The sequence below is a fragment of the Trachurus japonicus genome, chromosome 17 (assembly GCF_045865225.1).
Source record: "Trachurus japonicus isolate A0001 chromosome 17, Traja_1.0".
Lineage (NCBI taxonomy): Eukaryota > Metazoa > Chordata > Actinopteri > Carangiformes > Carangidae > Trachurus > Trachurus japonicus.
In genome coordinates, this window is record NC_140923.1 from 21,412,703 (window position 1) to 21,429,992 (window position 17,290).

Here is a 17,290-nt window from a genome sequence, read left to right on the forward strand (position 1 = left end):
CAAATTTTTATCAATTTCAGTTTCAGTAATGTGTTCCTGCTGGGGTTCAGTTAAAGCAGAACATTTAGAAGCCGAAATATCTTTTAGGTAATAACTCTGTATCTCTGTTTCTCTCTCCAGTGTGTCTGAGCTGGAGACCAGTGTGGATAAACTGAAAAAGGAGGTGGAGCAGCTGAAAGAGCAGAGGAGTCAGCAGAAGCAGCTGGCTGACTCCAACGCCAGGCAGAGAGACATGTACAAGGCCCTGCTGACCCACAGCACAGGCTTCAGCCTGCCTCCCCAAGGTGACCACAACACAGTCAGCCAGCAGCTGAGTTCACCTTCTGTAGTGCAGAATGACGTGAAGGTTTCATATGTGTCCGCAGGTCCAGAGGCTACATCCCACCCTGCACCCGCTCGTCCCTCAGTCCCAGCTACTCGCTCTACTCCTCAAAGAGCTGCTGCTGCAGAGTCGGCACAGACCGCTCAGGCTAAAGCTGCTTTAAAACAGGTACAGTAGAAGGCGTACACAGACTTCAAGCTTCATTTCACCTCCAGGAGGAAAGCGTCCAGTTCAGACACTGCTCTGACTGAACATTTAACTATTCATCCCCAGCTCAACGATTCCTTCACCCTGTATAAGAAGGAGAAGGCAGAGAACGACAGGATGCTGAATGAAACTAACGACAGGCTGCAGAGACAGCTGACGGAGCTCCACTCCAGCCACGCCAAGCTCACCTCTCAGCTGGAGTTCAGCAATAAGAGGTGAGTTAAAATAACAATGCTACACTGAAACTGACACCGTTAAAGACATGATCTTTGTCAGACAGTGTGCTCTCAGGTCCTGCACTGCTGCTCATTCTACCTCATGCGTAGGTTTTTGGGCGTCATTTTTTATACCGTGTGTTTGTGTTGTCAGGTATGAGATACTCCAGGAGACTGTGCCGGCCTATCGCAGGGAGATCTCTGCCCTCCAGGACAGGAGCCAGAAAATGGGCGCGACAACTCAACGACACGAGCACATCATCCACACCATGAGCCAGGACCTGAGACAGGCTAACGAAAAACTAGCACTGGAGGAGGTGAGGAGTGTAACACTACGGAAATAAGGCTGCGTTCCAGACAACTCGGTATTTTACCAGTTGAAAACTCAGATTTCCGTCTTCAAACGCCAGATGCACCACACAAGGAAAAACTGAAAAACATGGCAGACAAACGGGACAAACTTTGCATTCAAAGTGCTTCATGTAAGGCATTAAAACATTACAAAGGGCACAAACACAGTAAAAAGAAGCATTTTAAAATCATGAGAACAGATCATTTAAAATCAAAGAGAAAATAACAACATCAATTTTCTGTGGCTCTCAACATCGGTAGGCATTCATAAGCTCAATAGCTTCAATCTATTCTTTTTCGATCTTGGAAATATTATGAAATCCTGTTTCTGCCATTGTTGTGTGACATCAGACAACTGATTCTGGAAGAAGTCGTGGTAGATAGATGTGGGTGCTCCAACATCAAGTGGTGTTCCAATGCACTTTTTCAAGTAGGAGGTCGTAAAATCTGAGTTGTGTGGAACGCACCATAAAAATAGTAGTCATTCAAAATAAAGCAGAACCCACATGTGTGAAAACCTCAAGTTTTGCAGTGTTAAGTTTGTAGCATTAGGTTGTATGTAATGACTCATCATGGCCTGTCACCGTCAGACTTGTTCACATTTTTTAGTTGGCCTGGAACCTCAGATCATTGTCAGTTTCCAGGAGATGTTTTTAACTGTCCCAACTCAATTGGATACTACTACAACCAACCAGAGCCAAGAACTGTGATGTAGAGCACCAAAAAGTGCGATGGTGTAGCACCAACATGTCTGTCAATGAATGATGCCTCACAACTACATGTTTACCTTCTTTAGATTCTGCCCTGCTTTCTTCTCTGTTGAATCTTAATTATAACTACCTCATTTTTATTTCCCTCTCTGTTTTTCTAGGTGCGTGTAGAGAACTTGACCAAAGAGAGAGACATGTTACGACAAGCAGAGAGTCGACTGAATCGAGAGAAGGAAGCCATATTGGCTGAACAACGCAACCAGAACCTGCTGCTCACCAACCTTAAGACTATACAGGTGCCTACACAGCTATACAGTATAATATCTATTATGTTGTACTATACAGTATCACTGTTTCCCATCATTCCATCAAATAAGACAAATATGTTCTGTTATGTGGCAAACCCATAGAGTTATTGACTTGTACTGTAATGAAATGACATAATCTTCTTTATTTAATTGCTATTAAGTTACCAAACCAGACCAGCCTTTAATTCAGTGTCTCTTATTTGTGTCCAGTTGACGATGGAGCGCACAGAGACGGACACTCGCCAGCGGCTCAACAACAAGATAGAGCATCTGGAAGCAGAGTTGGCGTCCATGAAGACCAGGCTGGACCAGGAAGTGGCACAGAGACACGCCCTCGGACGTACTATGGATGTTAGTATATACATCTAATGCTTGAACATTTGTGTGTGTGTGCACCATCTGTCATGTCTCACCTCTTCTACCTCATCTCTGTCGCCTCCACCTTTTCTGCAGGCTCAGCTGTTAGAAGCAAAGAAGCAGCTGGAGACACAGAATGTCCTGCAGCAGAAGACCCGGGAGCTGCTGCGCGGTTCAGAACAGCAGGTGACGACTCTCAAAGCCCAGCTGGCCTCTGCCTCATCCACCGAGCCCGTCACCAGCTCCAGCAACGCCACCGCCATGGCTACCAGAACCGCAGGCATCAGAGCTCCACTCAGAGGTAAAGAGTGGCTCTACCGAATGTGATGGGGATTAATATTACAGGAATCTCATTAAAAAAGACTTCAAATTATTGGCAATGCCAGTGTTTGTGATGGTTTGTTTTGTCTCTGTCTATCCGCAGTGCGCCCTCCAGGACCAGCAGCCAGTCCACAGCCCAACCAATCACAGCAGGAGCTGGCGGAGGTGAAAGGTCTGCTACACACTGCTGAGGAACAGAACGCTGAACTAACAGAGCAGCTGAAGAACGCCAACGCCACCGTGGAGCAGTACAGAGCCGTGGTTCTCACTCTGGAGGACAGTCTGAAGAAGGAAAAGGAGGTACTGCCTTTAAACATAAACAATGATCTTCTCTTCCACACATGGGAACAAGGGATCCTTTAAAGGGATAGTTCAACATTTTGGCAAATTCGCCAATTGCCATAATCCCTATAGTCATAGGGGTAGGGTCATTACCTTTAATTGTCAGTGCATGTTGTTTTTAGAACGGCAGAGCAGTTGCACGCAATGGAGGCGCATGATACTTTCGCCTTTCCCTCATCAAAATCATCAAATAAATCCACCCAGCAGCTTTGTCTGGAATGTAGTTTCACCTATGCATTTGCCTCGAAAACAACATTCACCACGCTATGAAATAATCATCTAACATGTTACAATGCTACATGATTATTTTATAACGTGGTGAATGTGCAGGTTACAAGTTGTCCACGAGAGCATTTTGGAGTTGTTGGATTGTGTGTTTGAGTTAATTTGATGAGGGAAAGGCAAAAGTACCGTGTGCCTCCATTGCATTTGCTGAGCAGCTTGCGGCTCTGCTCCGCCGATCTAAAAACAGCTTGCACCGACAATGAACCTACTCCTAAAACTATAGAGATTATGGCAATAGACGAATTTGCCAAAATGTTGAACTATCCCTTTAAAAGTCCTGAAATTGATATTTAAAATTTAAACCACAAAATGTCTTTAACAGTTTGATTTTTAATTAATTCAGGTCTCAAATTTTGACACACAACTCTCCACAGTCTGCTACCTGCACTTACCTTCACTTTTTGTGAAGAAGATCAGAAAGTACCACAGATAAATAATGCTTTTAGACATTGATCTTCATTGAAGTCATTAGTAGACTGTGTGAGAGCACAGGTTCACTGATATCCAATATTATTACATACAGTAATAAAAAGTTATGACATATTTAGTATTCACATTGTGGTGCCTCAGTCAAGCAAAAGTGACGTTGTCAACAAACAGTGAAATCAGTCACATGGTTACCTGAGTAACATTTGGATTATTATATTTTTACATGTGGTTTTCACTCGGTATTGAAAAAATATCCATATCAATATTGTAGTTGATTTAAAACGTAGTGTCTATTATTTGTCCACTCTTAATTTAGGTCTTGTAAAAAGAAGCGTTATTTAACATTTCTCAAGTGTACAAAAAGCCTGTGTAAAGAGACTTTCCTCACCTCTCTAGTCGCGCTCCCCCCTGGAGATCAGACTGAAGGAGTCGGACGAGGTGCAGAAGCAGCTCGAGAAGAGGATCATAGAGGTGGAGAAAATGAAGCAGCTGGAGCAAGAGGAGAGGAGGAAAGCTGTGGAGACGGTGGAGAAACAGGTGAGTGCGCTGACATTCAGATGAGGGAATGAATCTTTGTGCACATGGTCTGCATTTTATGTTATTTTACTTCACACTTTAACAGCAGGACAGATTATATACTGTATGGAGTAGCTGGCTACTGCGGCGCCTGCTGTTTCTTATCCATGTGCAAGACTCATCTTAGGTTGTCTGTGTGTAAGAGATGATGAAGCCTGAACAATGTGGAGCTCTAAGTGTGTGTTGCTTTTTCCCCTGCTGTCTGGTTCAGGTGTGTGAGCTGCAGCGCAGTCTGAAGGCCAGTCAGACGGAGCAGCAGGACGCGCTGGAGAGAGCAGCTGCCTCTAGAACGATGGAGCAGAAGGCCGTACAGGACAGTCTGCTGCAGGTCAATAAACATACACTCGACTCACATCATTATGCTGGTTAATATCCGTGCGGAGCATATGAATCTGGTTTTCAGGTTTCACCTCCACTCATTTCACTTTGACGAGACACGACTATGTTAATCTTTGTGATCTGATTAATATGAAATATCATTCTTTGACCAATTATCAATAGGATTGTAGTGTAAACAACCCCACTCTTTGGTCTTCTTTTCTGGCATCTCACATGTGCAGCACTGTTTGTTGTAGAAACTCCACTCAAACATACCATCATACAGTTTGATTGGTTCATGGCTGGAATGACTTTTCCCAGCAGTATCTACATTTTGACACCAGACAAACACTTTACATCACTGTGCTTAGATCCGATAGGAATAGGATTCAACAGACTTCCATTAGCAAACCACTGTTTGAAAGTCTCTCAGCTGAGTCCACATCTGGTGTCTTGGCACTAAGTTTGTCTTTACACTGCATGGTTCAAACTTCAAACTTTATTGATGTTGATTTAAAAAAAGAAAGAAAGAAACAGCCTCAGGTTTGAAGCTTCCTATATTTGCTATTTTGTTGTGTTTCATCAGCTCCTCCTCTTCTCTGTCCTCCTCTCAGACTAAGCTTGCCGGAGAGGCCCAGTCTAAGTACGAACGGGAGCTAATGCTCCACGCTGCTGACGTGGAGGCTCTGCAGGAGCTCAAGAAGAGAGGCCAACAAGAAGCAGCACAGAAGAGGCAGCTGGAGGAGCAGCTCAACAAGACCTCCTCACTCCTGCAGGAGAAAACCACAGCCCTGACCACACTGGAGAAACAGCTGAAGGTAGGACGAGCAACCCAGGAGAGTGGAGCGAGAGAGAGAGGAGGACACAGGGAATAGATATCTAGAATGAAACTAATGTTTCTGATTGATCCTAATTGTCTGAACTCTGACTCTTCTTCAGGACAACCTGTCCAATCAGAGCCGTCGCTGCGAGGAGCTTAGCAAGCAGAACGCTCTCCTGCATCAGCAGATGGATGACATGGCCACCAGGAGTCGTCAACAGCAACAGCAGCCACAGCTGGACCTGTCATTCAGTGAGGAAGGGAAGACCACTGAACAGATACTAGAAATACTCAGGTAACACGGTAACACTCACTGTGTTTGTTACCACAGGAAATATAAAGTTTTGGTTTAGTTTATTATGGATCCCTATTAGTCACTGCCTCAGCAGCGACTATTCTTCCTGAGGTCCTACGTTACAATATAAAATTAAAAAAAATATATATATGCTCAATCTGAAAACACACATATACACTACTCACAAAAAGTAAGGGATATTTGACAAGAATATCCCTATAAAAAGTTCAATTGGACATGGCATTCAGAGTTTAGAGAAGGTTAAATTAAGTTCACCTGTAACGGTTATAGTGCATTTTAGGTGCATTCTGAAATTTAATCCAAAAGCCAAACATCCCTTACTTTTTGTGAGTAGTGTATATACACATAAATATACAAATATTACATGTTCAAGTATTTAAAACATTTAAGACAATTCTCCTGAATTATCCTGTAGCAACAACTACAAATAACACATCAAGCTAAACTGAGAAGAAAGTCTAAAAATTAAATGCAGTCCAAAAAAACTGCATGGTGCAACTGGAGACAAAAGAAACTCCTGTTCTGCAGAAGGCTCATTACAGAATCCATTTGTCACCTTGATCTGTCTGTGTGAAACTGCTGGGACTGAGTTCAAAGCATGTGCTTGTGCTTCAGGTTTGTGCAGCGGGAGAAACAGATCGCTGTGGCTCGCTGTGAGGTGTTTGAGGGAGAAGCTCTTCGCTACAAACAGCGAGTGGAACACCAGGACAGAGAACTGAAGGAGCAACAGGAGACTCTGAACGCCGAGAGGGAGAAGATGCAGGTACCAAGTGAAAGGATGAAGTGAACCGGGCTGTTGTTTAGCTCTTATCTTTTTTCCACCTAGTCTCTCAGCTTGTTTGCTGAGTCTTTCAACATATTGGCTGCTAGACATAGACTCAGTTATAGTGAAACTGTTTAAGAGCAAGATTGCAAGAAAGAATATTATTGGTTGTAATCGGCGTCCTCCCTTCGCTCAGGTCACAGCCAAGTGTCTGGCCCAGCAGGAGGAGCAACTGAAGAAAATGGACAGCATCTCAGCTCTCCAAGAAAGCAACAGGACGCTGAAGATGGACAGAGATAAACTGCAGCAGGAGCTGCAGCAAGCACAGGCTAAGGTATGATCCCAGGGTCGGATGTGGTTCTTCCTGTGTCTCCTCTCATTAGCCACGTTTACATGTGCATTTTTTCTACAGCCTGATTATAATCATTCTGATCGAGTGCCCGAGTGTAGTTCCTAATCTGATCGGTGAACACAGAGTGAAAGTGCAACAAGCTCACCCTCAGTCTTCCTCTGTGTCAGGTGACGAAGCTCCAGTCAGACATCAGCCCTCTGCATCACTCCTTGTCTCAGCTGTCAGAGAAAAATGGCTCCCTGCAGGCGGACAAGAGGATTCTGGAGGATGACCTCAAACGCTGGAAGGCCAAAGCACAGGTAACTGCACTGTGTGTGTGCTGAGGAACAAGAACAATATAAATGCAGGAACTCAACCATCATCTCCACCACAGTGACATAGTAACATTTACATCTTTTCATATCGCAACTTCTACAAAGGCTGCATAATTAAATCACAATGATAAGTATAGCTTCACACAATCAACTGTGTCATTGCATTAGTTCCATGTAAAACCTGAATGTGTGTGTTCCTCTGCAGCAACTGCTCAACCAACAGAAAGACGGAGACGTGGAGGAGAGACAGAAACTGACGACTGAGAGAGAAGCTCAGCAGAGACGCATCGCACAGCTCGCCGAGGAGACGGCAAAGCTGAAGACTGAACTGGCCAGGTGAGACGCCGGCTGAGACCACACACAGAATTCAGTGGAAGACTGATCACCATGTGTATTTACAAGCTGCCTAATATTTTAATTATGATCTACTTAAAAACCTAAACACCGATTCTATTCTCAATCAGTTACAGAGTGGCAGTTTAAAGAGAGATAAATGCCTCCAGCATTGCAATGCAGCAATTTATCATCTAATAACACACACTTTACTTTGCCAAACTTGGAAATTGTGCTTGTGAACGATGCATCTTAAAAAGTAACCTAACTGAGAATATTGTGTGTGGATCAGGTCCAATGCCAGCAGTAATTCAGCTCAGTCTCAGCTGCAAGCCCTCAAAGACTCGGTGGCCCAGCTGACGTCACAAAGAGACACGCAGAAGAAACTGGTGGAAGCCAGGAACAACGACATTCTGGAGAAGAACAAAACCATCAACCAGGTCAAGAAGATCGGACGACGCTACAAGACCCAGTACGAAGAGCTGAAAGCCCAGCATGACAAGGTATGACTGTGGTGTGGGTTAGGGCTGGAGCAGACGGCCAGGTGAGCAAGCAGACTGAAATTCATATTGGTGTGTGTGTGTGTGTCCCAGCTGGTTGCAGATACAGCAGCTAAAGCAGGAAGTGAGGCAGCTCCGAGTCAGGAGGCTCAACAGGAGCTGGGTAAAGCTCAGGAGGAGCTCAACAAGGCCAGAGACGAGCTGAAGACACTGAAGGAGGAGATGCAGAAAAAACAGGAGGAGGTGAGCTGAAGAGCGGAAATAATGAAAGTAATGGCAAACAAACACGGCATATCTCCAAAATCAGGCAGGTGCCAAGTAGCCTACTCGGGGTATAAAATTTTACCGGCCAAAATATGTTTTCACCGGCCACTGAACTGCTCACAACACAAAGTCATTACAATCAGCAGTGTTTTCCCCATTGCATTATAGTGGGTCCATGCCTATGTTCCCACAGCCTTATGTTCCCACAGCCCTATGTTCCCACAGCCCTATGTTCCCACAGTTCTAAGATTTTTCTCAAAATTAGGCCCTATGTTCCCACTGGACTCTCTCTACCTATCTGGACTCTATCTATCTGGCCTGTCTAGCCTCTACTGGGTATTTTTACTAAACTTAACCAACTCCTTTCTTCATTGCCTAAACCCAACCAATGGTGGGACCAAAGGGCTGTGGGAACATAGGGCCTAATTTTCAGTGACAACAAAAGTTAGAAATGTGGGAACATAAGGCTGTGGGAACATAGGAATGACCCCATTATGATGGTTAGGCAGCTGCCTTAACAACACACACCTGCCTCCTAAACTAAATTGATAATCTATATATAAAAAAATAGGTTTAGATTAGCTGATGGAATGACAACAGACATTACATAAATAGGCTTTCAGAGGAAGATATAGTGATGTGAGTTTTGAAACTTCCATTTAATCCAGACTGAATAAGTGGTGTGAACACAGGTTTTTTTTTTTTATATATATAAATTGCCTACTGTTCATCCTACAGTAGCCTATAGAAGGATGCAACTTTCCAGATCAAAAACAACAACACAACATGGTTGTTTTTACAGCACTATATTTTACAGATTAATCAATTAGATTAATACCTGTATCCAAGCCTGTCTAGGAGCTGTCCATGGTTACTTAACCAAAAGTCTCTTGAAATATCAAACAAAGAGAACTATTGACTGTGGAAGTTTGAATAGCCTAAACAGAAGTTATCATGACGTGAATCATATGTTGCGGTAAAAAAAAAAAAAGACAGTTGATTCGGTGGAAACCCAGCTTTACGGGCGGGGGCTGCGGGGCTATAGGGCCCAGAGTGTCATTGACAATGTCGAGCCCAGTTTTTTAATTTCTGCCACTCTCGTCTGTGAGATCAAAACACAGAGTTTCACCTGATCACGGGCAGAGTCGGCACCTCTTCACAGGATTGCGAGTGGGGTGGTGCTGCATTCAAGTGAACTCGGAAATACGAGACAAACGCGGTCCCGTATTGATGCAAAACAGGACAGGGTTATTTAATTTGCAAATACGGGATGATTCCATATTGTCGGGGACATGTGGTACCCTGCTCCTCACCATCGCGATGTGTCGCCACATAAACACGTTACAACAAACTAACGTCACTCGCTTCTGACTTCCTCCTCTGAATGACCGACTGAACACAAACGTTACAGCAGAAAACTTGATACAATGTTGAATCAAGGAGGACAACGGGACAACTCCGACATTCGAAACACAGTCAGTAGATCTCCTGTAACTGTAAACTGTGTTTGTTTCACTGCTCAGCATTTATGATGACAATTATATAGTGAAGTTGGCATATTCCAGCTGCCGGCCAATGGCGAGTGGCCTAATAATTTTACTCGCCAAAACATATTTTTACCCGCATATGGCGAGTGGCGGGTGCTAATTTTAAACCCTGAGCCTACTCATTTTAATGTAATAATTGCCGACGAGAAGTGTGTCAAAAACAATCCTTCACGGACTTCATGATCGATTACCATGGCAACGAACGAAGCTTCGAAGCTTCGAATTTTTTGGGTCAGCCTTACAGTATACACATCACATCCCACCACTTTCGGGAAAGTAAGCTCACAATAATAAATAAAAGGAGGATGTAAATACTGTATGTAATCCATGTCAGCATTTTACACACGCTCAAATCCACTTTGGGCATGTCATTACAAGCAGAAATTGTCAAAAATAGCCTCATGGAATAATTAAAGAAAACAGCTTCTTCCTTTACACACAGTAAATACAGTCATACTGTTTAAATCTTGTCCCAGTAACTGAGATCACAACTCACGCTAAATGTTTTGTTGCGGTCTCTTGGTCTAAACTGTACACAGAGCTGCTGTGTGAAAAAAAAAAAAAGTGAGTTCTGACTTTTTTCTCAGAATTCTGACTTTAAACTCCGAATTCTGAGATTTTCTTAAATCTCCACAGTACCAGAGACAGTCTATTTATTTTTTTCTAACAAAAAAAAGGTCAGAATTCTGAGTTTTAAGTCAGAACTCACTTTTTTTTTTTTACAGTGGCCCTAATCCTCTTCCGTACTACTGCAAACTGTTCCATCCAGTAAGAATGCTTATAACATATACAGTCAAATTGATTTAATTTAATGTATGAATGGTGTAAAAATGAATAAGAGCACAGAGCATTATTACGAGTATTCTCTCATGAAACAAACTAAAAGTGGTTTAAAGTGACAGACAATTCCACAAACACAGCGTCTGTTCCATATTTGAAGAGTTTAACCCTGTGCTGCCTGGGTTACTGACCTATTACCTCCACACCTGCCATTGTAGAAACTGACACATGAAGTGTCACATAACGAACGGTGTGGAGATAAGTTCTGACAGAAACCTGTGGCCCAAGGTGAACTTTAGTGGGAAAGTGTCCAACAAATTGCTTTGTTTTGTCAGACCCAGAAGGCCCAGCAGGAGCTGGAAGACGCCCAGAAAGAAACCCAGAAGAGCAAGGAGAAGTCCCAGGAGATCCAAAACCAGCTGACACAGAACCAGAACCAGCTGACACAGGTACTGTAGCACATTCAAGTTAATCGATGATAGGACAGTCTGTATAGAGCGTTGCCACGTTGTAACAGGTATGTTATCTGAGTGTATGTTACTTGTACCAGGATAGAATTTGTTTCTTCCTTTACAGACGTTTACAAGGTAATGACAGCTGTAAATTCAGGAGTTTAGGAAGTTCCCTAGATAAGACAACAGATCAGGGGCCTCATGTATCAATGTTGCGTACGCACAAAAAAGTGGCGTACGTCATTTTCCACGCCAACGTTCAGATGTATCAAAAGTGAAATGACCGTGGAAAAGTGCGGTGGCCCACGCCAACTCCATAGCTGGCGTACGCACGTTTCTACAGCTATTGTTCCTTTGGCGACACTTAGAGGTGAAGCTGTGAAACTGTTAATAATGTGAAAACAATTAGTCCTCAGAGTAATGTGCACATCAGAGACACATTTATGAACAACCCATCCACGTGTTGCAATTAGATAGGTGGATATAAAAGCATGCGCAAAGTGGTACCGTCAGCTTTAGTTTTAAGATATTGCAGATGCTGCAGTGTGAAGTGAATGTACAGATGCATCACATATTAACAAACATTGAGGCGAGATGGCTGGTTCAGCGCACGATTCATTCATTCAGCATAGTTGGGAACAGATTACAGGCTGGCACTGCAAAGTAATTGTGTTTGTTTAATTGTCCTATAACCCCCGATGCACACTGAGCATGTCTGCCCAGATATCACACTGTCAGTGACTTTCTTTTTTTGCTGGTTAAACTACACACGCTGTGTGAAGTACTTAATGTCAAACACATGTGTAAAGTTGGACATGTGTCTTTATCAGCCTCCCTGGTGCACTTCTGCATTTATTTACTACGCGATCTGTGTATAAAAAAAGGCAAATGACAATCATAAATCCATTTCACATAATTTAATTATCGAGTACATTGTCTGCTTTCATTTGGGATGACAGCGGTCGTCCGCGTCACATTCACCTTTATATCACACACACACTCTCCCACTCCCCTTTGTAATGGTGCCGGAGGACAAAAAAAAAAAAAAAAGTTTATGCGGCTCAACTTTATCGAGGAGCACCTTCAACTCAAATTTTGTTAAATTGCTCTTCCTCAGAGTTTTTCATGGTGTTATCTGACCGTGAAGAGAAGAGAATCATTGGTGCAGGCCTTATTTACATTGATTTGCATATTTAAATGGAGGCGTGGACAGGGAAGAGTTCGGCACTTCTACATGTGCGCTCAATTGACCCTTCGCCAACTCCTCCCACAAACGGCTATTGTCCAATCCTACATTAGCAACCGTAACTATAGGCCTGGCAAGCTTTCCGCAGTGAGTCATTACGTTTGCTTTTGTGGACACATTTTGAGACTAGGACGAAAAACATTTGTTTGTAGAGAAGGATGTTGTTGTTGCTGCTGCTACTATGGCGGCGGCGGCGGCGGCAGCAGCAGCAGCAATATAGAGATGTTCAGATACGAGCAGACTTTTTTTTCGACTTGAGCAAGTGTAAATATGGGGATAACCATATGTTCACCTCCGAAATGACAGCTGTACTTTTACGGCTTTTACCTGGGCTTTTAGGCGAGGGATCCTCCAGGCAGGGACTGCTTTCACTGACTGATACAGCGGTGGGAGAAAAAAAAACAGCAGCGAAAGCTGTATGTGGTTCACAATCGCCCAAAAACTTGCAGTTTGACAACGTTTCATGACCAGTGAGATGACCTAAGTCTTCGTGGGTTGATAGACGGTAAAATTACCAGCCCTTACTGCTGCTCTGTACATTGTCCAGTCGTGTCGTTGAACAGATGTTTTATCCTCCTGCGCGAGTCACGTCACTGAAAACTCTGAATGATCTTTGTGACTTCTTCTCTCTATTATCTCAGAACAGTTTATCCAGAAATTTGCTGAAATTTCCTTTGAAATCGATACCAAATATTGCCAGGAGCATGGCTGGGAGTGAAAGCTTGCCCGGCGTAGCAACAGTAACCAAGGGGGCGGGGCTTACGCGAAGGGTCAATTCCAAGTTGATTGGGATGTACAAAGGGAAAGTGCTTGGATCCAAGCGTACGCACACTTTGATACATCTGATTTGTTTTGTGCGTACGACAGTTTCTGGATTTTGGCGTACGCCATGTTTCAGTATGAAATCCACGCAAGTATTGATACATGAGGCCCCTGGACATCTGGAATGACTGGTTCTCCTCTTTGCTTTAAAAAGGTTCAGTCCCAGTTGTCCCAGACCCAGACTCAGCTGCAGCAGAACCAGAACCAGATAACCCAGAAGGAGAAGGAGCTTCAACAGGCCAAGACCCACACCCAGCAGGTGAGAAGCGCTGCCAGGAGCAGCTTGTTTTTGTGATCACATCTTCTATGTATATATAATATGTATATATCACCAGGCAGGATTCATATTAACATTTTAAAAGAGTTTTAATGTTGGTCCTGATTGGTCAGAATGTCCCTATAACCACAGAACCAAGAGTAGTTCACCTGACAACAGAGTCATACTAACAGCCCCATCCATCTTTGAACACGACAGGTCCAGAACCAGTTGAAATCGGCTCAGTCTCAAGCCCAGGCCCGTCAGAACCAGGTTCAGCAGATCCAGAGGGAGCTCCAGCAGGCCAAAGAAGCGCTGCAGCAGAACCTCACCAGTCAGAAAGAGCTGCAGCAGACTCACCAAACCAGTCAGAACAGCCACAACCAGGAAGTGGGAAATCTCAAGGCATCTCTGAGCCAATCAGAGGGCAAGGTGACTATGACACTCTTAATAAATAAATTAAAAACCCATGTGGCCGTTCGTTATTAGCTGCATTTTAAATGTGTGTGTGTGTCTGTGTGATCGTGACTGTAGTAGTTTCAAGGATGTTGGCAGATGTTAATTCTTAAATGTCAAAACCTGAGAGATATAGTGATGAAACTTTATCTGTGTGTGTGTGAACAGGTGACTGAGCTCCAAGGACAGCTGGACAGCCTGCAGCAGGTGGGCAGACGCTTTCTCCAATATTTGTTTAATAACCAGTAGTACCACCACATAGTGTGTTGTGTTAATAAATCAGTACGTAAGCATTAGTAACAAACCTGTCTGTTATAAAGTGTGACAGTATATAGAAATAAGCTCTTAGCCCTAAGTAAAGCTAAAGCGCTTTGCGTGCCCTGAAAAGTGCTATATAAATCCAAACCATTATTATTAATTCAACTTTAAATGAATTAGTAATTGAACTAAATATAATCTGTATTTTGTCTCCATCATCCATTTCTCCTTCTCCATCTTTTATTATTACTCTGTATTGATATCACCTGTCTTGTCGCCTGCTGTAACTACTTCTCTCTTTATCAGACGGTTGGTGAGCGTGAAGCAGACATCAAGCGGCTGCAGGAGCAGCTGAGTGAAGCTAACCAGGCTAATGAAGTTAGCCGTCCCACACAGGCCACGAGTTCCCAGTCCATTGAAACTGGACCCAGTGAAACTAACCAGGCACAGCAAGAGGAGCTGGCTAAACTCAGACAAGAGGTGCTTAAATCTCCTGATCTATTCTAAATCATTGTTCGTCTAACCTGCAGTGACTTAATTTATTGAAATTGACAATCCATACTTAATTGCTAATTCTGATTTTATGGGTTTGATTCTGCCTTTACCTATTGACAAAATAATTCAACAGTACAAGTAGGCTATTTAGTTAATTGAAGGTGATTAAAGTGAATACAATTTCTCAATTGAACCATGAAGTATTAGATTAAAATCTCTTTTAAGAAGGTTAAAACAATAAATACTCACATTATAAATCAATGAGACAACATTCAGTTTGTTGCTAGCAACATTAAAAGCCATTTAAGATGCATAAACGGCTATGATTTTTCATGGCAATCTAAAATGAATCGACAACAACTACTTAAAAAGTAATATAATTGAGCATATTGTAATATTAAGCTCTGCCATGTAAAAGAATAGAGGGTGGAAGGAAGTTAACACCCAGCAAACTGATCATTAGTTTTTGCTGACAAGTATTTTGTAAAGGAGGTTCCAGTTTGAATAGAAACATTGAATGAATTAACTTTTTTAAAGTCCAGGGCTTGATAATGTCTTTCACCACACTGTAATAGTTAACTGTTATAGTTTTGTTGTTTGTTTTCCTACAGCTGCTGGAGTGCAAGAGCAGAGAGGAGCAGCTGAAGCAGCAGATGGCTGATAAAGAGGAAAAGACTAAGAAGGCCTTCATGGGAGCAAAGACCAAAATCAACCAGCTGAACGGTCAGTTTCACCTTAAACCACTTAAACACACATACACCCACTGAAGTGAAGGCATGTGTACTAAGTTACCTCTGTATTTTGTATTTGTGACCTGCAGGTGTCCAAGTGCAGCTCAGGGGGGAGAATGATGAACTGAAACAAAACAAGGAGGAAATGGAGGTGAGAATGAACGCCCTCAAGTCTCAGTACGAAGGTCGCGTTCTTCGCCTGGAGAGAGAGATGAAAGAACTGAGAGAGACGCAAACGCACTCTGAGCCCAGAGAGGAGACACAGGACCAGAGTGGAGCAAAGGTACACGCCTGTGTTTATCATCTATAGTAGGAAACTGGAATTGAAGTCAGATTTTTTTTAAAGGGACAACAAGGAGTTTGTATTTGGTTATAAAAAAGTCACATATTAATGTGGATGAATCTACGTTACCCACACTTGTTAATGGGTCCATTTTCGATAAATATATCGTTTTTTCTTTATCGTTATTTTATTATTAATATTTAGTGGTCGACTCGCCTAGCATTTCCTACTTCCTACTACGGGTCATGGGAATAACACCGCCGGATCGCCGTTTATGGTTGGAACTACAACGGTATCTGATCGTCTTCCAACCTCCGACTTTCATTCTTGATTAATGAAAACATTCTTGGCAAATGTTTTCGCTTTCATCCGTCTTACACCAGTCCAAGAATTTCCCCGTGCACGCGGAGACTCATGGGAAATGTAGTGTGAAAACACTTCGCTTTCCAAAACTCCTCGTTGTCCCTTTAAAAAGAAAATGAATGACACCAGTTTTTCTAATGTTCTGTGTGTCAAAGTACATTGAACTTTAATCTCATATATTATCTGTACGTAGGTGGGTGATCAGTCCAGATCTGCAGACCAGAGACAGATAACTTTGAAGAGTCCAGCCCAGGACAGGGGAAGGTAACTAATGGATACATACCCACTCTCACACACAACAAACATAGAGCGTCTCGTATTTCATTCATACCAGTTACCGTTGGCTGTACAGAACCACCACAATATGAAAACTGTGCGAAATAGAAATCAACATAACTGTGTGTCCCACAGCTCCAGTCTGTCAGAGCCTCCCACGGCTAACATCCGCCCTACCCCAAGCACTCCATCTCCTAGCAACAAGCCAAGCCCCTCACATGGAAGCAAAGCCACGCCTCGTGCCAGTATCCGGCCCATGGTCACCCCGGCAACTGTCCCCATCCCAACACCTACCGCCACAGTCATGCCAACCACACAGACTGACAGTCAAGAAGGTGAGAAAGAGTTTAAAGATTATCTTAAAGGGATAGTTCAACATTGTGGCAAATTGGCCCATTGCCATAATCCCTATAGTCATAGCAGTAGGTTTGTTACCTTTAGTTGTCAGTGCAAGCTATTTTTAGAACGGCGGAGCAGAGCCGTGAGCTGCTCAGAGCTATGCTACAGAGGCTAATGGGATTTCTTGGTTTCCCTCATCAAACTCATCAAATACACAATCCAACACACAATCCAACAACTCCAAAACAAACTCTGGTGGACAAGTTGTGACCTGCGCATTCACCACACTATGAGATAATAACAGAACATTACAAGACAGAGTTGTTTTTGAGGTAAATACAGAGACTGCTTGCCAAAAACTGTATGCGATGGGAGCGCGGATCAGCGGTTTTGCATGAATTTACCTCTAAAACAACTCTGTCTCGTAACGTTCCGTTATTATCTCATAGCGTGGTGAATGTGCAGGTCACAACTTGTCCATGAGAGCATTTTGGAGTTGTTGGATTGTGTATTTGATTAGTTAAATGAGGGAAACCAAGGAATCCCATTAGCCTCCATAGCGTAGCTCTGAGCAGCTATCAGC

General features: G+C 43.2%; 1 protein-coding gene across 6 annotated transcripts in view; it reads left to right on the forward strand.

Annotated features, from left to right (window-relative positions):
* LOC146970595 (nucleoprotein TPR-like) overlaps nucleotides 1–17,290 on the forward strand; it is a 35,239-nt gene that overhangs the window by 9,413 nt on the left and 8,536 nt on the right. For all 6 annotated transcript variants that reach the window (XM_085806104.1, XM_085806108.1, XM_085806109.1 and 3 more), the window contains exons 15-41: nucleotides 121–284; nucleotides 366–490; nucleotides 596–744; nucleotides 899–1,061; nucleotides 1,967–2,101; nucleotides 2,324–2,464; nucleotides 2,567–2,771; nucleotides 2,895–3,091; nucleotides 4,244–4,384; nucleotides 4,635–4,751; nucleotides 5,356–5,559; nucleotides 5,681–5,856; nucleotides 6,493–6,640; nucleotides 6,837–6,974; nucleotides 7,160–7,291; nucleotides 7,512–7,642; nucleotides 7,932–8,142; nucleotides 8,233–8,382; nucleotides 11,066–11,179; nucleotides 13,405–13,509; nucleotides 13,726–13,938; nucleotides 14,131–14,169; nucleotides 14,527–14,700; nucleotides 15,327–15,438; nucleotides 15,536–15,729; nucleotides 16,286–16,356; nucleotides 16,504–16,703. In XM_085806104.1, coding sequence (XP_085662230.1) covers nucleotides 121–284; nucleotides 366–490; nucleotides 596–744; nucleotides 899–1,061; nucleotides 1,967–2,101; nucleotides 2,324–2,464; nucleotides 2,567–2,771; nucleotides 2,895–3,091; nucleotides 4,244–4,384; nucleotides 4,635–4,751; nucleotides 5,356–5,559; nucleotides 5,681–5,856; nucleotides 6,493–6,640; nucleotides 6,837–6,974; nucleotides 7,160–7,291; nucleotides 7,512–7,642; nucleotides 7,932–8,142; nucleotides 8,233–8,382; nucleotides 11,066–11,179; nucleotides 13,405–13,509; nucleotides 13,726–13,938; nucleotides 14,131–14,169; nucleotides 14,527–14,700; nucleotides 15,327–15,438; nucleotides 15,536–15,729; nucleotides 16,286–16,356; nucleotides 16,504–16,703 — 4,049 coding nt within the window. The remainder of the gene's footprint in view (nucleotides 1–120; nucleotides 285–365; nucleotides 491–595; nucleotides 745–898; nucleotides 1,062–1,966; nucleotides 2,102–2,323; nucleotides 2,465–2,566; nucleotides 2,772–2,894; nucleotides 3,092–4,243; nucleotides 4,385–4,634; nucleotides 4,752–5,355; nucleotides 5,560–5,680; nucleotides 5,857–6,492; nucleotides 6,641–6,836; nucleotides 6,975–7,159; nucleotides 7,292–7,511; nucleotides 7,643–7,931; nucleotides 8,143–8,232; nucleotides 8,383–11,065; nucleotides 11,180–13,404; nucleotides 13,510–13,725; nucleotides 13,939–14,130; nucleotides 14,170–14,526; nucleotides 14,701–15,326; nucleotides 15,439–15,535; nucleotides 15,730–16,285; nucleotides 16,357–16,503; nucleotides 16,704–17,290) is intronic.